The sequence below is a fragment of the Protobothrops mucrosquamatus genome, unplaced genomic scaffold, assembly GCF_001527695.2.
Source record: "Protobothrops mucrosquamatus isolate PMUCROS unplaced genomic scaffold, P.Mucros_1.0 scaffold2140, whole genome shotgun sequence".
Lineage (NCBI taxonomy): Eukaryota > Metazoa > Chordata > Lepidosauria > Squamata > Viperidae > Protobothrops > Protobothrops mucrosquamatus.
Window position 1 is genome coordinate 330,544 of NW_015388239.1, and position 21,062 is coordinate 351,605.

A 21,062-nucleotide genomic window follows, 5' to 3' on the forward strand; every position below is an offset into this window, starting at 1 on the left:
TCCAGAAGCGGTGAATGCGCCAACACTGGAAGTTTTTAAGAAGAGACTGGACAGCCATTTGTCCGAAATGGTATAGGGTTTCCTGCCTGAGCAGGGGGTTGGACTTGATGACCTCCAAGGTCCCTTCCAACTTTACTACTACTACTACTACTACTACTACTACTATTATTATTATTATTATTATTATTATTATTATTATTATTATTTGGGGGAAAAGCACATTCAAATGACAATTCATATACACCAATAATTCACTGCTGCAAATCAGGAATAGAATTCTCCTTCAAAGCTTGTATGATAATTCTTAGATTTTGTGAATTACACCTTTTAACACACAGTGATTCAGTCATGTTAACAATCATATTGATGGCAACCCAAAATGTGAAAACAGAGCAAGACAAATCCAGGAGTTAATAATTCAATTCCTAAATTGTATCTCCATCAGCAAGAGGATTATCACCAAACGTATTAAACAGTCTCTGACCCTGGGACATTGCAGCTATCATAAATACATGCCAGTTGCCAAGCATCCTGATTTTGAACACGTGACATGGGGATGCTGCAACGGTCATAAGTGTGAAACTGTCCGTGGCTTTTTAACTCCCAAACGGTCACTAAGCGAATGGTTGCAAGTCGAGTTGTATTCTTTCTCCAACTTAATGGACTCCCTATCTATAGCTCAGAATCAACCTCTGTGCCATTCGGTGAACTGTAGTCTACCAGAAGCTTATGAAATAATATCTTTTTAACCTTTCAGGTGCATCAACGCTTATTTTTCCAAGGCTGACTCTAACGCCAGCTAGCCAAATGCTAGGTCTGCTGCCAGCTTCAGGCGAGAGAGTGCAGAGAAAGACATCGGCCTGTTCAATTTCAATTTTCCCTTTTAACTCCAGGCCATTTATTAAAAGGCATGCACACACTGGGAGTCACAAAGGGCCCCCTTTTGACACGGCGTTAACTTTATCAAGGCTGCAGTACAGGGCAGTGATAAATTGAGCTGCCCTTCGGTCTGTCACGGGGAGATTAATACGAAGAGCGAAATGGACTTTACATGGCTAGGAGGCCAGGCGTTCTGTAGTCATTGGAAGACAGGGATGGAGCAAGCTGTACCCTGAAGCACGGAGTTCTTCTTTGACACACAATCTTTCCCCTTGCCCCTCCGAACGACAACTTCTGGAGCCCACCTTTCTGTGTATATTTAATGCAGTCTGGAGATAGCAAAAAAATAAATAAAAAATCTTTACTTGACTAGAAGAAGAATGTATAATCATGGTCTCCTATAAATTAACCAAACATGGCCCAGGAAAGATCCAATAAAAGGAGAGGCAGTAGGTTTTCAGATGAATCCAGTGGGGATTTTCAGAGACTTTGGGATCCAGTGGGGCAGGGGCAGGTCCATGTTTGAAACTCAAGAACTTTTATTATCAAAGTAATAGGATTGCATCTAGCCAGAGATGTCCAACCTTGGAAACTTTAAAAGACAGGTGAATTTCAACTTCCAGAAGTTCCTAGCCATCCATGTTGGCTGGAGGATTCTAGGAGTGAAAGTCCACAAGTCATAAAGTTGCCAAGGCTGGACACCCCTGATCTAGGCTCAAGAGTCTGGGAACCACAACTAATTCTGGCAGTATCACATACTGGGTTTTTTTGAACATTCTATTTTTTCTTGGACTTCCACTTTTCCAATCCTACCGTTTTCCTATTAGATCACTAGGTTTTGGAATTTAGAGATGAAATAGACTTTAGACATTTTTTGCTCCTCGGAGAAAAGCAGGAAATAGCCATCTGATATGATTGATTGTTACTTATATTTGTAATTTGTCACCACTGGTTTACCTTCAGTGATCAGATTCACACATTATACTATCCCATGATGTTGTCTGCTTTTGGACCAGCCTGTTGTGTGAACCTAGTGACGAGGGGGGACATGATAGCAGTGTTCCAATATCTCAGGGGCTGCCACAAAGAAGAGGGAGTCAAGCTATTCTCCAAGGCGCCTGAAGGCAGGACAAGAAGCAACGGATGGAAACTCATCAAGGAGAGAAGCAATCTAGAACTAAGGAGAAACTTCCTGACAGTTAGAACAATTAACCAGTGGAACAACCTGCCTCCAGAAGCTGTGAATGCTCCAACACCGGAGGTTTTTAAGAAGAGACTGGACAGCCATTTGTCCAAAACGGTACAGGGTTTCCTGCCTGAGCAGGGGGTTGGACTAGAAGACCTCCAAGGTCCCTTCCAACTTTATTATTATTGTTATTGTTATTATTATTATTATTATTATAAGAGCTGGTATAGAGGGGAGTAAGCGAGCTTACTCTGAGAGCACGCCCAGCCAGCTTCCTCTCCCCTTGTCCACTCCGGAGCCATTTTTCACACTCTGAAAAGAAGAGATCGCTTTTAGCCTGGGTCCATCTGGTTTCTCAAATAGCCTGTCTCTTTGATAAATAACATAAATTAAATTAGACAAGACAAATAAATAGGGGTGGTTTTTCCCCCCTTTTGCTCCCCCCCCCTCCTCCCCTTTCCCAGCATCTACCCTCAACTCTCCCTGGATGGAAAACAAAAACAAATAGAATTGAGCAAATGCCTGGAGCCCCCATCTCACCATTGCAAAATATGAGGGGCAGGGAAAAGGGTGGGATGTTTGCAAACGTGTCTGAAATGTTAACCGTTTAACACAGACCGCAGGACGCCCTTTTAAGCTCTTTTTAAGCTTTTCTGCTGCAAAGCGGTGCTGCTGACAAGGCCAACAAGTTAGCAACAATCCAACTTTCTAGACTCACACAGTGTTTCTCAACCTTGGCAACTTTACGATGGGTGGACTTCAACTCCCAAAATTCTCCAGCTAGAATTCTGGGAGTTGAAGTCTACACATCGTAAAGCTGCCAAGGTTGAGAAACACTGTAAGGATTAAATGAAATCAAATAAAAGCTATTCATCTGCAGGGGAAGGGATGAGCCATGTGTCCGCAGCTCCAGTTCAGGGCAAGAAAACAAAGAGGCGGGTGGATACGTGGTGCTTCTCAGAATAATCAGGATGCCAGGCTGAAGTTTGAAGCAGCAGATATTTCATTCGAATGAACAGAGAATAGTTATCCGATGAAGCAGCAGACTGATGGCTAACATATGCAAGGAGCAATTCAGCTACTACCCAGGACCCCTTCCCTATTGGGCTTCTCTTCCAGGAACATCAATAGGATGGCATGCTGTCTTTTCTGAAAACTCACTTCTGTAGCAAAGAATGCATCCAAATCCTTTAGTCATCTCTTCATTTCCTCTCATTCCCCCGCAACAGATGTCTTTCTCGTAGGAACACACTTAAAATATATATTTTCCCCCCAACCAGAAGGTGTGGCAGTGAGGTTGTAACACCAGTGGAAATGGCAGAACTTCTTTTGGGGGTTTTTGATGGTGGGGAGGAGTGTTTTAGACCAGTGTTTCTTAACCTTGAAAACTATAAGATATGTGGACTTCAACTCCCAGAATTCCCCAGCCAGCATGGCTGGCTGGGGAATTCTGGGAGTTGAAGTCCACATATCTTAAAAGTTGCTAAGGTTGAGAAACACTGTTTTAGACTACCAAAAATTTAATGTACTGTTTTAACATAAGCCTCTCTCTTAACGAACAGTAATATATCTTCAGATGATCGTTCCAAATGCATATACAGAAAAAGAATTCCATTTCCTGCACATATATCAAACTGCATATATCAGCTTCCCTTGAAGTCTTTATTTTTGGCATAATTTCTTCTGCTTCTTCCCACAATTAACAACTCTGCCTCTTATGAAAGCCTGACTGCAGAGCCTTGTGTGGATGTCTGTCTGTGTGTGTTTGTGTGTGTACAAATATGATTCATTTATTTAGTGCTTACAGAACAATTTGCAATCTGGGATCACTGCCAAGAGACTCTGGAGGAATGACCTTAGACGAATTAACACAGAGTTAAGTGAAGAACCAGGCAGGATCCTGTCAAAGGAATGTCTTGGGAGGAACACCTGGAAAAAGTAGCCAGAGGTTTGCTGTATCCTCCATTTATCCTCCAGATTTCAAATGGAACATGGTTGTAAACATTTCATCCAGACTTCCTTTTTCCCCCTCCATTTTATATGCTTTAAAATGTGCATATTACATAAAGAGAATTATAATTTTTAAAAAAGTAGATGCTGCCCTCCCTCTGTTTTGTCTTGACTCAAATTCAAGATCCTTGTTTATTTATAAAAGATTAAAACGCCAGTGGGAGATGGAAACACAGGGAACAACAACAAAGATATATATATATCTATACATTGCAGATATATCCTGTTCTATGGTATGAATTTAGAAAAATTAAAACCTTGATTAAAAGTACACCGGAGCTTTCCAAAATACTGAGCGGGGAAAAAGTTATATATACATATACACACACAGCCTCCACCCTGATTTTAAGACCCAGATAGGGAGATCGCAATGCTTCAAAGTTGGCCCCAAAATAAAACACTGCCTTAGAATGTGACTTGGGTCGAGTAAAGTCCTAAAGAAAAAAGAAACAATTAAAAAAAACCCCGAAGGCTCAATTAGTGCTGGAGTCAGTACTGTAACAAGAGAGAACAAACAAAATGATTTTTTCCTGTTTCCCAACTTATACCTGAGGTTTGGGAAGGAATAACAATGCCATATGTTCTACAATGTAGATATTGCCCATCCAGCAGACTGTAGATTTGTGCGTTGTCTTTTACAGCTCTGCAAAATCCGAAACGTGGCTGGAGGAGACCATGCAAACTGGCATTTTTTTTTTCTTTACCTCTCCAAATACTGGAATATACTTCGGGTTTCTTGAACTGACGTGCTGTCAAGTCGCAGTCGCTTAGGAGAAGGCAGAGCAACAGCAGGCAGAGTTCTTCTTTTGACCTAGAAAATGTCAGGAAGTAGTTAGTTCCAAAGATTTCTGGATCGCCAGAATCTCATTCATTCAATGAATGACTCAGTCATTGGCTACCACAAAAGAACCACCGTGTTCTTAGTTAACCGAAGCATCTTTACCTAACTTGACTTTGAACTTTTCATTTGCCTGTAGTCAGTTGAGCGACTGCTCTCTCCAGCTTTGAATAACACTATCCAAGCCTAGTCCAAGAGTTTCTAAAAGCCTGACAAATTAGCTATCAATTGGCACATAGATATAAACAATATCTATTTACTATATAACAGACAATCAACAAGTCAAAAAGGGAAAAAATAAGACCAAAACACCTCCCCACCAGCAATCAGCACCCGGATGAGCATAGATTAACTCCGAGATTAACATCAGAGCAACAATTAAGTAAACCAGGGGTCCCCAACCCCTGGTCCGTGGACCAGTACCGGGCCGTGGCATGCCAGCAACCGCTCTGCACAAACAAGCAAAGCCCCATCTGCGGGATGCAGGAGCACACAAAACCACGCACCCTCCGGTCCGCGGAAAAACCTCTCTCCACGGAACCGGTCCCCGGTGCCCAAAAGATTGGGGACCTCTGAAGTAAACAATATCCCAATCAAGGAATTGCCAAACAAGCCAACAGGAAGCAGCCCAATCAAAGAATCTCTAAGACCACCCCCCCAACTCTGTCAGAGCAAGCCACTAGAATATAAATTGAGAGCAAAGCCCAGTCCTTAGTAGCACTGATTATGTTATCTAGTTTGGGTAATGAAACTTCTGCAAGAAAACAACCCAGCTCAGATAGCATCAAGAACCCCTCACTATTCAAGCCTAACAACAGTGAAATAACCTTTCAGTGGCTGGCTGGAGAATTCTGGAAGCTGAAGTCCACACAAGAGAAAATTGCTGAGGTTGAGAAACACTGGCCTAGAGCAGGGGTACGCAACCTTGGCTCTTTTATGACTCGTGGACTTCAACTCCCAGAATTCCTGAGCCAGCATGGCTCAGCTTGGAAACCTCTCCCTTTCCCCTCAGCGTGGCTGGCTCAGGAAATCTGGGAGTTGAAGTCCACGAGACATAAAAGAGCCAAGGTTGCCTACCCCTGTCCTAAGTCCTCCTGTTTTAAGCGGTGAGCCTCCTAGACCAGGGGTAGGCAACCTTGGCTCTTTTATGACTGGTGGACTTCAACTCCCAGAATTCCTGAGCCAGCATGGCTCAGCTTGGAAACCTCTTCCTTTCCCCTCAGCATGGCTGGCTCAGGAATTCTGGGAGTTGAAGTCCACGAGTCATAAAAGAGCCAAGGTTGCCTACCCCTGGCCTAGAGGGAGGGAGGTGAGGGAAATGGACGGATGGATTTCATAGAGGGATGGATGGATACAGAATAAATAAGAACAAAACACATGTTAAGTAACAGATTCCCTCAAATCAATCAGATTTCCACCTGGGGTTTGGCTTTCTCCCTCACGTCCTCGCTCTTAACTGGGGACAGGGTCTGGAAGACAAAGTTGCGCGAATTCCTGGGGGCATTCGGGTTGAGATCAGACATGGCTGCCAATTTCTGCAAGACCGCTCGCGGCTGATTCAACAAGGATCCATTCTTCAGCTGTCAGGTGAAAAAAAAAAAGGTTATCTAGGACTTGTATTCAAGTAACACGACTGCCTATCGTTTCAGCCTTCAGGAGCATAGAGAGTCCTTTTCCTCCTCTCACAGGCACAGTAAATAAGGAAGAGCAGCACTTCAATTAACTTCTCCCTTTCTTAATTTATGCCATAATGGAAACATGTCAGGAAACACAGCAGGTCCATTCATTCATCTAGCTTAGTTTATCTACCCCAGGGATCTCCACACTTGGCAACTTTAACACTTCTGGACTTCAACTCCCAGAATTCCTCAGCCAGCCATGCTGGCTGGGGAATTCTGGGAGTTGAAGTTCTTTCTTCTTCTTCTTCTTGTGCCATATCCATTATTGGACGTTGGCGATCATGTTGGCGATCCTGTTTTTATCAGCAGCCAATGAAAAAGTGCTGCTGAGTTTTGTCCAAACCAGTCCCTTAGATTTTGAAGCCATGATGTTCTTCTTCTGCCTGGACCTCGTTTGCCTTCAATCTTTCCCTGGAGGATTAAATGGACTATGCCGTATTTTTCTGGGTGTCGCATCACATGTCCGAAATATTCTAATTTTCATTTTTTAATTGTGTTGATGATTTTCCTTGGCTTTCCCAGGCGGCTGATCCCCTCCTCATTTCTGATCTTGTCAACCCAGCTTATACGTAACAGCCGCCTGTAAATCCACATTTCAAATGCTTCTAGTCTCTTCAGGTGACCTTCTGTCAGAGATCGACTCTCTACTCCATAGAGCAGGATAGAAAAAATATAGCATCTGACAAGCCTGATTTTCAGACTTAGGCTTATGTCATGACTGCAGAAGACCTTTTTCATTTTGAAGAATGCTGTTCGGGCTTTCTCTTGAAGTTCACAAGTCTTAAAATTGTCAAGTTTGGAGACCCCCTGGTCTACCCTACACGCGGCAATTCTCCAAGGAGTACCTCCCAGCCGAGAGATTCTGTGACTGGACAAAACAGGATCGAACCTGGGATATTTTCCACAGGGAAGCGCAAGGCTAAGCCCCAGACAGACAAGCTTCCCCATACAATCAAGGCCATCCGTGACAGCCCAACCCCTGGAGGCAACCTGGGACCTAGTGCCAGAGAAAGGAAGCCCACCTCTCTTATAAAGAAAGCTTTCTACTGGCGATATAAATTCAAACAAGGAATTGTCCATCCTCAGATGATACTAACCTGTGGTTTACTGCCGGGCTGGAAACTTTCAAATGGATTTCTGGGTAGTGATTTAATTTCCTGAACAGTTACTGCAGAGGGTGCTAGGAGAGCAAAGAAAAGAAAAGGGAGAGAGAAAGGAAAGCTTGTCAGAAGGCAAACCAACAACAGGAAGAGTTGCATTGTCTGCTTCTTTGGCCATTCAGACAGTGTAGAAGCAGAGATTTCACATGTGGGGAAGCTGCTTCCTATGTTGGCACCCACAGGTTAGTTAGAACAATTAACCAGTGGAACAACCTGCCTCCAGAAGCGGTGAATTCTCTAACACTGGACAGCCATTTGTCCGAAATGGTGTAGGGTTTCCTGCCTGAGCAGGGGGTTGGACTAGATGACCTCCAAGGTCCCTTCCAACATCATCATCATCATCATCATTATTATTATTTACTAGGAAATAGGAGAATAAAGGTCAGTCAAGGACAACCTGGATTTGGAAACCATCCTTGACCATTTCAGACTTGCTCTGAGGACAGTATTTCTGCAGTCACATAACCACCTATTTCATGGTTTTGCCAAAACTCAGCATTTAGTTACAGTTTTCAGCAAAACTGGAGCATAGTGAACCACTGATTTTCTTTAAAAACCACTGTATGTCACTTTTAAACCTCTGAATGTTTTAAATGATTTAATGACTTTCTTTTGCTGGCTGTTCTTAACATTGGCGGATGGACGCAAGGGATACAGAGAAAAGGCTAAGGATCTAAAATTAGCATGGATGAATCACGTTTATTTAGCTGGCACACACAAAATAAGTTTTAAAAGTATTTTAAAACCTAGAAGAAAACCAACATTTCTTGTCCATGTCTCTCCCTCCTCCCCCATGTGTGTGACTCAGCCTGACTAAGTTTAGATAGTTGGTCAACAGAGAGAGGAAGAGTTCCAAGTTGTTTATTCATTTTTTTAAAACTACAGCAGGCTTGTTAAAGTTTTGTTAATTTTGATGTGTTTCCTGGATTTCCAAGATCATCTCTTCCACTCAATTTTTCAGCAGCCCAATGTAAAGTTCCTGTCTGTATAATTTACATTAATTTATCTATTAATAATCACCCATTTCTAAGAGATTAGGAGGTAATCTCAAAATATTTTTCCCTGACAGTGTTGATTCTGTGGAATTCCCTGACTCCAAGAATCTAGTCAGCTCCTAAGTCTTGTTATATATGTTTCAAGGGCACATATTGGTCTCCACTTCAATTTTTATTTTTTTTATTAGCTATTTTATTACTTCTTCCCCCCCCTCCCCCGTGTTTCAATTATTACCTTTTGTTTTGTGGTTGATATTATAATCTGCTAGGAGTCTCTCAATTATGGCAGGTTAAAAAAAAGTCAAATCAATCAATAAAATGGCAACTAGAATGTAGCAATGATATTTTGCAAGTGGACAATTGAAATTCGGTGAAAAGGAAGATGCAGGGACTATAAAGAGGTGGATTAAACACGTGGATTGCCCTGCCTATTTTAAAATCACAGAATACAGTCCTTCCTTCTTAAGGTGTAACTCTGTCATTCATAAAGGAGAAAAGGAGGATACCTTTCTTTTGTAGCAACTTGTTTGTGACTTTTTTGGCCAGTCTCATGAACTGGCTATCCTCGTCCACCTCCACCTCCACCTCTCCTTTCGTAGACTGTGAATAAGCAGAACTTTTATTAGGCGAAGTAGCAAGAAGTAAAGAAAGAGACAGAAAAAAAAATACTATGTTGAACAAAACCACTGTCTACTAGTCGGCACCAGGCTTTAAAAACACATTTAGGAGGATCTGTGGCAACTATCCAGGCTAGCTGGGTTTATTTTCTTAGTTCAAATCTATGTTAGTTTTCTCTCTAGAGCAGGGGTAGGCAACCATGGCTCTTTTATGACTCGTGGACTTCAACTCCCAGAATTCCTGAACCAGCCATGCTGAGGGGAAAGGGAGAAGTTTCCAAGTTTAGCCATGCTGGCTCAGGAATTCTGGGAGTTGAAGTCCACGAGTCATAAAGCAGCCTAGGCCTAGGCCAGAGGTAGGTAACCTTGGCTTTTTTATGACTCGTGGACTTCAACTCCCAGAATTCCTGAGCCAGCATGGGGGAACTATGGCCCCTTCATGACTGGTGGACTTTGACTCCCAGAATTCCTGAGCCAGCCATGCTGAGGGGAAAGGGAGAGGTTTCCAAGCTGAGCCATGCTGGCTCAGGAATTCTGGGAGTTGAAGTCCACGAGTCATAAAAGAGCCAAGGTTGCCTACCTCTGTACTAGACCATAAAGGAAGCTTGGCATACCACAATATCCACCAATTTACTTCCACAACAACAACCCTGTAAGGTAATTTCGCTCAGTGCCCAAATCATTCAAAGTGACAGTAAAGTTATTATTCTATTTTTTATTCTATTCTATCATCTGCTAAGATTTCATGGCTGACTTCAGCTTGGATCTTCCCAGTTCCCAGGTCCGGCCTGAGTCTCAAAGGCTGCATTTCCCACCCCTCTCTCTCTCTCAAGAACTGCATTCCTGCAGGAATAGTCAGCCGCTGGATGGATGGATGCAAAGAGTGGGTCCAGACATTTTCTTAAACAAAAATGTAGTGCCATCATTTATATCCTCTGATGTTGACCTCCCACTCCTTTATACTTCTTTCCTCTGTTTCTCTCATGTGATAGATTGCTGGGGAAGATGCAGGTTCCCTCCCCCACCCCACTATCTAAATTACTTGCTAATAAAGAGCTTTTGGAATCAGGCTAAGAATCATGTGAAATGATGCCAAGGACTATTTTGGGTTTCTAAGCCTATGACAGGGGTAGGCAACCTTGGCTCTTTTATGACTCGTGGACTTCAACTCCCAGAATTCCTGAGCCAGCATGGCTCAGCTTGGAAACCTCTCCCTTTCCCCTCAGCATGGCTGGCTCAGGAATTCTGGGAGTTGAAGTCCACGAGTCATAAAAGAGCCAAGGTTGCCTACCCCTGGCCTATGACCACAATTGAGCCCAAAGACAATTGTTAATTGAGTTTTGCCCCATTTTATGACCTTTTCTACCACCAGCTGCTAAGTCAGTCAGAAGGTTGTTAAAGTGAATCTGACTTTGTTTGTCAGAAGGTTTCAAAAAGTGATCCCATGACCTTGGGACTGTCCCAATAAATACATGCCAAGCATCCAAATTTTGATGACGTAACCATGGGGATGCTGCAAGGGTCTTCAGTGTGAAAAACGGCCATGAATCGCTTTCTCCAGTGCCGTTGTAACTTCAAAGAGTCACTAAACAAACGGTTGTAAGTTGAGGACTACCTCTACATGAATTGTTACCGTGTGGGTTACCTGTTCTCGGAACCACTGTTCTCGTTCAAAGCGCTCCTTCCTCCACTTGGCCTCTGTCTCTTCTAGGTGATTTTCATTCTCATCCCCGCTGTCAGCATCCCTGTGAAAAGCGTCTCCCTCGGGAACGTCATCTGAGAAGAGACAGAAAAATGGGAAATAAGGTCTCGCTCCCTAAGTCTCAATGTTCATTTTAGAAGGAAAAAAGATAATTTGAGAGAAAGCATCTGGACTCAGAGGAGAAGGCCCGAGGTCCATGATCCGGGCAAAGTGATAATGGATATAGGGTGAAAAAAAGAAATATATATATATATATACACTTATATAACATATATAACCACCATGACGGTTTGCGAGCGAGCGTGTTATGAGCGTGCCATATGCACATGCCATACTGTAACTGTTTTAACTGTTATATAAGTGTATACACAGGCTCCCTTGTTATTCAGCCCTTGCTCTGATGATGTCAACAGCTAGTTGACGAAAGCTTAGCAATAAAGAAGCCTTTTTTCTTATATCCCGGAGTACATCTTTTTATTTTACTGATTTTAAATGTCCATACCTGGGATTCCAGTATTTAAATTTATCAAAGACATATATAGGGCAGATAGGAGCTGTTACAAAGCCTATATTTGATTTTACACGTCACAACAGCGGCAAGAATAATATTTGCGGAATATTGGAAAAATGAAGGAATAGCACCAGAGGAAGAAATAATCAAAAAAACATTGGAATGCGCAGAGATGGACAGATGGACTATGAGACTGAAAGAAAAAGAAGAAACAGAATATTATCAAATTTGGGACTTACTCTACCGATGGTTAGAGGGAAGAATAAAGGATTAGGAATTAAATATGTATTAGACCAGGGGTAGGCAACCTTGGCTCTTTTATGACTCGTGAACTTCAACTCCCAGAATTCCTGAGCCAGCATGAGGGAAACTTTGGCCCCTTCATGACTCGTGGACTTCAACTCCCAGAATTCCTGAGCCAGCATGGCTCAGCTTGGAAACCTCTCTCTTTCCCCTCAGCATGGCTGGCTCAGGAATTCTGGGAGTTGAAGTCCACGAGTCATAAAAGAGCCAAGGTTGCCTACCTCTGGCCTAGGGCGCTTCATGACTCGTGGACTTCAACTCCCAGAATTCCTGAGCCAGCATGGCTCAGCTTGGAAACCTCTCCCTTTCCCCTCAGCATGGCTGGCTGAGGAATTCTGGGAGTTGAAGTCCACAAGTCATAAAAGAGCCAAGGTTGCCTACCCTTGTTCTTGAGCCTTTGGGATTTCTGCTAGCCTGGGACTGCAAAACCTGTGAATACGCCATATGCATATTATGAAGTTTATCAAAACTTGATGAACACCAGCATACTACTCATCATACCTAAGTTCTTCCATCGGAACCTCCTCATCCTCCCAGGACCATCGTTGTGGAGGTCCCCATCGAGAAGGTATCTCTCCTGATACAAGCGCAACTGCCGTTTATCGTCATCGAGCATCATCTTCCTGGAGAGAAAGCAGGACAGAAAAGGGAACTTGACTAGTTTTTATTCAGAATATCCCCACAAAAACTGAAGCACAACCATAGATAAAATGCCCTGATATATGGCCAGATACTTACATATGGATTTTGTTTACTTGATCATGAAGTTCTCCATCTGCTGGAAGAACCTCATCAAGAAGGTCTTCTTCATACTCATTGAGTTCCTCACCATCATATTCATCTTCACTTCCCCCTTCGCTGCCGGACAGCTCAGCCTCATCTTCCATGAAATCTTGTAAATGGCTAAAGGGGTGGGGGAGAAGGAAGCCAGTTGAGTTCAAAAGGAATTAAAAGCAATATTACTACTGGGGTGAATGAAGGTAAGCAACAGGCTGGCAAGGATTTCTAGTACAGAATATTTTGTTTCCAGTTCTGCTATTAGAAAATACTCACACGCAACACAAAGAGTTGGGCTGAGATTCGTATGTGGAGAACTCATTTCTAATTTGGTAAAATATAGGAAGACAAACGGAAAGTTGGAAGCGAAGTCCAAGCTGAGATATAGTCGGGCTGCCACAATAACACTTTATTTGAAATATCAGTTCTTCGTTCCTTCTGCGTAAAGTTTAATAAGTTTCTCAGACAAGCTGTTTTTAAAAGGTTCCTTAACCTATGTTTTCCATTTTGTTCCAGTTTCATTCTGCTTTAAAGAAGGATTGAAGATTAAATCAACTTCGCCAGTAAGGTTAGAAGGTGTTACTTACAATTTATTCTTCCTTCCTTCCCTTCGCTTCAGTTCTTCTTCTTCATCAAATTCTAACTCATCACCCCCTTCTTCCTCCTGATCGTTCTCCTCCTCCTCCTCTTCCTCCTCGCTCTTTTCATCCTATGAATCAGAAAAAAATATCAAGTTCATGAATTCTTGACGCATGATATCGTATTCTTTAATATTCTCCATTATCTCCGTTTGCTCTTTTCTTTAAGACATTTTTTTTTCCTTTGAGTTCCTCAGAGTTCCTCTAAATTAATATAATCATACTCCTCTCCTAATGGAAAACAGTGATTATATTAACTGGAAGCAAAAGAAAAAAGGTGGGACTAGCAACCCAGAGTAATTTCATCAAAGGTTTTGTTAGGAAAAAAAGAGAGCAAGTGCCTAGAATTATGCGTTACTCAGAAACATGGGAGTTATTGAGGATTTAGATTTATAAGGGAAATGAAAATTAACTATTAGGAAATAGCTTTGAATTATTGTTCAGCCCAGATAACATAGACGATGGATTTGAGACAATAAAGGATACTCTGTTAGTAAGTGGTGATGTACTAGGATGAGAAATATAAAATGTCTATGAAATAAGAATATATCCTAAGTAAGTAATAGGTGTATTTTAGATATTATAATTTTTATGTAGTGAAATAAAGGAAATTTGGGTTACCTGAAATTTAAATACTATGGATATTAAAGGTTAAATTGGAATATTGTAATTACAAATTAAAAATTAGCTAAAATTTTAATTCATAAGCATAAATATATTGATAAATGTTTTAACTGAGCTTGTTATAATTACAAATTTACTAGCTTAAATATGATATAGCAAATGTTAAAGGAAATAGAGAAGGAATTTTTTGATGATGTAACCTGAGATATGTACTAAAGATTTTGTTATTGTACTATTGACTACCCAATCAACACGCTGCTTTCTAAATACTTAAATGTAAAACTGGAAAACCAATAAAAACTTGTTATATATATAAAACAATTTTTTGGGAAAGTTACAAATGGGGATCACATGACCCTGCTGGGACAGTGCAACCGTCATAAATATACACCCCAGTTGCCAAGTGTCCAACTTCTGATCATGTGACCATGGGGGGGATGCTGCAACAGTTTTAAGTGTGAAAAACGGTCACAAGTCACCCTTTTACAGTGCCGTTGTACCTTTGAATGGTCGCTAAATAAATGATTGTGGGTCGAGGACTACCTCTATGCAAAATAAGGGAGAATCATGAGCATTTACTTATATATGAATTATCTTATATTTACTGAGCTTTAAAGTTGCTTAGTGCAGAATTTTACTTTGAGAATCCTGCTGTTATCTTCTATTTTGTCTGAAAAACAGGTGAAAACAGGAGCATTTAAGCTGACCGGCTGAACAGAATATTGTAATTGTTGCTGAATCAGGACTGGAAACCATGTTTGACTGGCATGCGTTCCGTTTGGACGTTGCTCCAATTGTGCACAGTACTTACCTCTTCCTCACTGTCAAAAGGATGATCGTCTGTTAAAAGCTGGAACTCCCCAAATTCCTCTTCTTTCTCTTCATCTTCTACCTCCCTGCTTGAAAAATAGATTTTTTTTAAAAAAGAGAAAATGCAGCAGGAATGTACCTAATTGGATACGGCAGTTTAATTGCCGAATGCTTTGATTTCACTAACCACAACAGGACATGTAGAAACAGTTATTGGATGCACTGATTTTTACTTAACATGCCCTTTAAATTGGTAGGCCACTCAATAGGAGATCAAGGAGCTATAATCTTTCATCTAAAGCAGGGGTAGTCAACCTTGGCTCTTTTATGACTCGTGGACTTCAACTCCCAGAATTCCTGAGCCAGCTAAGCTGGCTCAGGAATTCTGGGAATTGAAGTCCACGAGTCATAAAAGAGCCAAAGTTGACTACCCCTGATCTAAAGCATAAAAGGAGAGGGAGAATTCCAGAATGTGGTTGCTACTATTGAGAAGATCACGTCTAATTCGGCAGAAGCCATCACAACAGACTCGGATAAGGCTGGCAGAAAATGGACAGATTCAGCAGACAGTTCATTCTGGCCTAAAATTGTTTAGGCGTTTGTTGGTAAAGCTAGCTTTTTGAAGTAGCTTTGAAATGCATTTGTTGTTGTTAATTGCGAAGTCGTGTCCGACCCATCGCGACCCCATGGACAACGTTCCTCCAGGCCTTCCTGTCTTCTACCATCTTCTGGAGTCCATTTAAGCTGACGCCTGCTGCTTCAGGGACGCCGTCCAGCCCCCTCATTTTCTGTCGTCCCCTTCTTCTTCTCTTGCCCTCCATCTTTCCCAGCATTAGGCTCTTCTCCAGTGAGTCCTTCCTTCTCATTAGGTGGCCAAAGTACTTGAGCTTCAACTTCAGGATCTGGCCTTCTAAAGAGCAGTCGGGGTTGATTTCCTCTAGGACTGACCGGTCGGATCGCCTTGCAGTCCAGGAGACTCGCAGGAGTCTTCTCCAGCACCAGAGTTCAAAGGCCTCCATTCTTTTGCACTCAGCCTTTCTTACGGTCCAACTTTCACCGCCATACATTGCAACTGGGAAAACCATGGCCTTGACTATAGGCACTTTGGTTGGCAGGGTGATGTCTCTGCTTTTTAGTCTGCTGTCTAGATTTCCCATAGTTTTGAAATGCATACTGTTGATTAAAGACCCCTAATAGTCTATATACAATGCATTCCGCTGACATACATTTCCCATACCTAGTTCTCAAATAAAGATAAAGATGCTTTATACCAACACAAGCAAAAATCACAGGCAACTGAGCCAAGCGCTACCTCCCACAAGAAGAACTGAACTGGGCAAAAGAACATCTGACTACCCAATCTTGCCTACTATTCAGGGCCGAAAGAGAGAGCGCGTGCATACTCTGGGAGTCACAAACAAAATAAAATGACCTATTCAAGGCCAACATTCAGAGGTTGTCATGACTGTGATGCACCTCCTTTCATTGCTGTAAACCAGTTAAAGCTAATTTTCTTAATCTTCCTTCTGGTTAAAAAGATGAGCATTAAGGGGGGGGGGGGAAATGCTGCCCCTTGATCGTGATCTGGCCCAAGAGGAATCCAATCCTGCTAAAAAGCTGTGAGGTTCAGAGGTAAGAAAATTTCACCTGATTGGAAAGGTTTTTCTTCCCAATCCAAACCTGAAGCACTCAAGATACGCGTGCCTCACTAACCCACATCCTATTGCTTGAGCTGCAGAAGCAGCTTTTATAATCCCCTCCCAAGGATAGTTTGTAAAGCTAAATATTTTGCATGTCTCCAAGCCTTACCTCTCGGCTGGGAAGGAGCTAGAAAACAGAGCGAGAGGTTTTGCTCCCGGGTCTTCCATCCTCCTCTTCTTTTTCAGTTTAGCAGTGGCTGAGGATGCTTGAAGGGGAGAGTCTGAGAAGTCAGAAACGAGAGGTCTAACTGCAGATCAGAACATAAACAAGCTACTCCAAATTTTGCTTCTTCGTGCTTCTTTTAAATAGGACAGGGACAATTTTGCGCTATCCCGGATGCAGACAATACCCAACCCCTGAGTCATTGTTCATGACCTCTGATTTCTCCTCTGACTATTGCATCAAACATTAGCAGCCTAGTTTAATGTAAGAGACCCACCAAAGATCCATTAAAAAAATCCTAAAAAAGTACATTTCCAACTCTAGATGGTGCTCTTAGCCAAGGGACCCAGTGTTCTCCAAAGACTCTACCGTGGTCATGTGGCCAGTATGACTATAAGCCAAGGCGCATGGAACACTGTGTTGTGATTCCGTGCCTGCCAGTGAACCCGGCAGCTGAGTCCGGGGAATCAGAGGAGGAGGAGGAGGAGGAGGGGCCTGGAGAGCCATCAGAGTCGGAGGAAGGCTCTGATGAGCTCCAGGATTTACAATCTGATGAAGAGCCTGGCCCCTCCACTCGTCCTCAGGCTGAGACTCAGTTGTGCGGGGAAGCTGAGTCAGACTCTGAGGACTCACAGCAGGAAGACATCATAGACGCTCGCAAACGCAGACAGGCAACAAGAGCAGGACAGAGGGAGGCAATGGGTCGACTCCAAGGGTGAAGGAGAAGGCATTGAGAAGCCATGCCTTGGGGCTGCATAATAAAAAGGGACGGTGTGGGCGGTGCTGGTTGCTGAAGGCAACCGTTTGCAAAGGACTCAAGTTTCATGGAATCATGTTCTGTGTGCCTTGCCTGTGAACAATTCTCCGTTTGAATCGTGTTCTGTTTGCCTTTGAACAATTCCCCGTTTGCATTGTGTTTTGTTTGCCTTTACTTTTGGGAAATTTTGCAGGTCTGTAAATCATAATAAAAGGGGTTTGTTTTTCTGCAGTTCCAGCCTACTTGTTAAAAGAGGGGTTTGTCCTTGTGAGTTAACAAGGACTCACATAGGCTGGGACAGAACATGCTGTTACCTTCCCATCGAAGTGGTACCTATTTACCTACTCACATTTGCATGCTAAGTGGGCAGGATTTAAATAAATTTCTAAAAAAAAAAAAGCTAAACAGCTAAATAAGCAAAAAACATAACCCACTTTTCAGAAAAGGCAAACCCTACCTGTATGCATAATGTGGCCCTACCCCCTTCACATTAGGGTCCAATCTTCTGAAGATCTTGCCCCTCCTCAAATGCCAAGGGCCTTGGTCACCAAACAATTGCCCCTCAGCGTGCCTGGCTGAGGAATTCTGGGAGTTGAAGTCCACAAGTCATAAAAGGGCCAAGTTTGAAGACCCCTGTTCTAGGGTCTCAACATCTGTTTTATATTGTAGCAATCAGAATTGGATGCTTCTTAATTACAGCAATCATCCCTCCTGTGTTTTTTTTAAAAGGAGATACCAACTCACCCTGAGATGGAAACTTTCCAGAGCAAAGATTGAGCAATTCCTCCATGTCTGACTTCTTGCCACTGCCTGGGTTAGGAGAATGTTGGTTCTGGCCAGAATACAGATCAAACAATTCACCCATGTTGGCATCCATCGCATTCTCGTCCATGCTGGCCAAAGGCAGACGACTCTTGCAGGACTGATATTTGTTCCGGTGATGGCCAACGTTCAAAAACCTGAAAGTCAAGACTGGCTTTTATAAATTCTGTTTCCCTTGAGGCTAATTTCCAATACAATTTGTATAAACCATGGTTTATCGAATGGAGCACAGCTGCTGGCTGTACTCAAGATAAATAAGCAAACCACCAACAAATGAACACTCTAGTTTTTTGAACTTGGAAATCCATATAGAAAGGTGTTTGTTTCCCAACCGTAGCCATTTTAAGATGTGTGGACTTCAACTCCCAGAATTCCACAGCCACTAATATTCCACAACTAGCATTATTCTGGGAGTTGAAGTCCACACGTCTTTAAATGGCTACAGCTGGGAAACACTGATATAGAATAATGCGACTCAGAGTAAGTTTCAGTTTTTTTAAGACAGCTCTTTTAAGGCAGGCTGTGCAAGGATTTCAGGAAGGCTACTTCTTAATATGAAACAGAACATCAAACAGAATCTTTAAAGTCTGCCAAATTATCCCTCTGCCTTTTCTTGTACTGAACAGAATCAATATAGGATTATTTTGAGTTTATTTCTCTTTCTCAACAATTTTCTTTTAATGGTTCCTGCATAGCTTCATCATTCGCATTGGTTCATTATCAGGAAGCTGGTTTCTCTGTATAATCTTATATATTTTTTAACCTATGCTTTGTGTGTTGTTCTGCTACATACCCATCTGCATCAAGCAACTGACTCTGCGTGTCATCTTCTAGGGAGAACTGAAACCTGCCCCCGGTTGGAACTGGGCTTTTCTCCTCGGGTGTAACGTTGTAGAGATCCTGGGAATCTTCAATGGGCAATGATGGCTCCGATGTTTTCCCTGAACTCTGTGCAGATCCCAAACAAAATAGAAATTCATGAATACAGGCCAGATCTCAAAGCCACATCAGAAAGTAAACAGGTAAGGCGAGAGGCGGAGACCGAGAGATGAGTGGCAGAGGACAATTGCAATTGCAGGTAGTCCTCAACTTATGATCACAACTGGGACAAGAATTTCCACGGCTAAGAAGGTGGTTGTTAAGTGAGCCATGCCTGATTTTACAAACTTATAATAATAATAATAATTTTTATTTTGCGGTCACAGACCAAAATGCAAGAGCAACAAAAGAAAACACAAGGAAAATATAATCACAAACAATTAAGCACCAGAAGCCTTGGGTAAAGGAAATTACAACGTTCTCCTCTAATAGTTACAGCTCTTAAAAGAAATTTAGAAACCTGAAAAGTAATATAGGAGGAGCCATCCCCTAGACCAGTGGTAGGCAACCTTGGCTCTTTTATGACTCGTGGACTTCAACTCCCAGAATTCCTGAGCCAGCCATGCTGAGGGGAAAGGGAGAGGTTTCCAAGCTGAGCCATGCTGGCTCAGGAATTCTGGGAGTTGAAGTCCACGAGTCATAAAAGAGCCAAGGTTGCCTACCCCTGCCCTAGACAATATAAAACCAAATTACTAACATTAGAACCAGAGGGATCAATTCCAAGGAGAGACAATAATTTAATTCTGCCTGTGTTATACATAGGGCGGTATGATAAGACATGCTCCACAGTTTCAACTTCGGCCCTATCACAGGGGCATAGTCGCTCACTAAACGGGAGCCTCTTAAATCGCCCGTCGAGTAGTGCGGAGGGTAAGATTTTACAACCATTTTTTTGCTATAGTTGCTAAGTGAATCACACAGTCGTTAAATGAATCCGGCTTCCCCCATTGCCTCTGCTTATTGGAAGCTGGCTAGGAAAGTCACAAATGGTGATCACGTGACTCAAGACGCTGCAACCGTCGTGAATCCGTGCCAGTTGCCAAGCGCCTGAATTTTGATCAGGTGACCCTCGACCGGTTGCAAGTTACTCCTTTAATTCCGTAAAGACTAACGCAACCACGGCTTGCCTTAGAAGCTGAGCTGATGAAGCTTGTTTTGAAGAAGCCCGGAGAAGGAGAGCGAGCCGTTCCAATGGCAGAGAAGAAGTTGCCTCCACGTCCCATTTGCTTATTACAGGGCTGGTAAGAGGGAATCATGGAGCCGATGAGCTCAAAGCTGCTGTTGTGGCTGTTCTCCTTTGCCAAGGTGGGCAGCAAAAACGAATCTTCATCGTCTAAGAGAAAGAAAGGGGCGAGGATAGAAAACACGATCGGTTGTAGAGAAACAATGGAAGTAAAGAGTTGCACTCCGCACTTCAGGGTGTATACTATTTAAAATCATAAAGCAATAACCCAATCAGTGGCACCTACAGGCAGTCAAAGGAAGTCAGATGACCAGAAGTACAGGTAGTCCTCAACTTACAACCATTTGTTTAGGGACTGTCCAAAGTTACACCACCACTGGAAAAAGTGACTTATGACACTTATGACCCTCGCAGTTGGTCACATGTATTTCTGACAGTTAATAATAATAATAACAACAACAATAATAAAAAACATCCACATCTGCCTATCCCAGGTCCTTGGTAAGGACTCGACAGGTAGACAAAAATGCCAAATCCAGTATGAACATCTGGCTGACTGTGCGATGATCAATAATAATGTTGGAAGGAACCTTGGAGGTCATCTAGTTCAACCCCCTGCTCAGGCAGGAAACCCTATATCAGTGGTGGAGAATCTATGGCATGCATGCCAGAGGCAGCACGCGGAGCCCTCTCTGTGGGCACACGTCATCGCCAAAGCACACGTGGTCTATAAAAGTTCGCCATCACTGGCCTAAGGCCAGCCAGCCTGGAGCTGCCATTGGGGAGCCCACCATCCCACCCGCCAGAGACCCCCTGGATCTCCCCCAAC

At 42.7% G+C, this 21,062-nt stretch overlaps 1 protein-coding gene across 1 annotated transcript in view; it reads right to left on the reverse strand.

The window, feature by feature from the left end:
* Positions 1 to 4,271: 4,271 nt before the first annotated feature.
* CLSPN (claspin) overlaps positions 4,272 to 21,062 on the reverse strand; it is a 43,353-nt gene continuing 26,562 nt past the window's right edge. The window contains exons 14-26 of the mRNA XM_029285729.1: positions 20,178 to 20,383; positions 18,965 to 19,119; positions 18,094 to 18,308; positions 16,539 to 16,650; positions 14,731 to 14,815; positions 13,245 to 13,366; positions 12,619 to 12,783; positions 12,382 to 12,503; positions 11,010 to 11,140; positions 9,254 to 9,347; positions 7,690 to 7,772; positions 6,332 to 6,493; positions 4,272 to 4,886 (exon numbers count right to left, since the gene is read on the reverse strand). Coding sequence (XP_029141562.1) covers positions 4,776 to 4,886; positions 6,332 to 6,493; positions 7,690 to 7,772; positions 9,254 to 9,347; positions 11,010 to 11,140; positions 12,382 to 12,503; positions 12,619 to 12,783; positions 13,245 to 13,366; positions 14,731 to 14,815; positions 16,539 to 16,650; positions 18,094 to 18,308; positions 18,965 to 19,119; positions 20,178 to 20,383 — 1,763 coding nt within the window. The 3' untranslated portion in view covers positions 4,272 to 4,775. The remainder of the gene's footprint in view (positions 4,887 to 6,331; positions 6,494 to 7,689; positions 7,773 to 9,253; positions 9,348 to 11,009; positions 11,141 to 12,381; positions 12,504 to 12,618; positions 12,784 to 13,244; positions 13,367 to 14,730; positions 14,816 to 16,538; positions 16,651 to 18,093; positions 18,309 to 18,964; positions 19,120 to 20,177; positions 20,384 to 21,062) is intronic.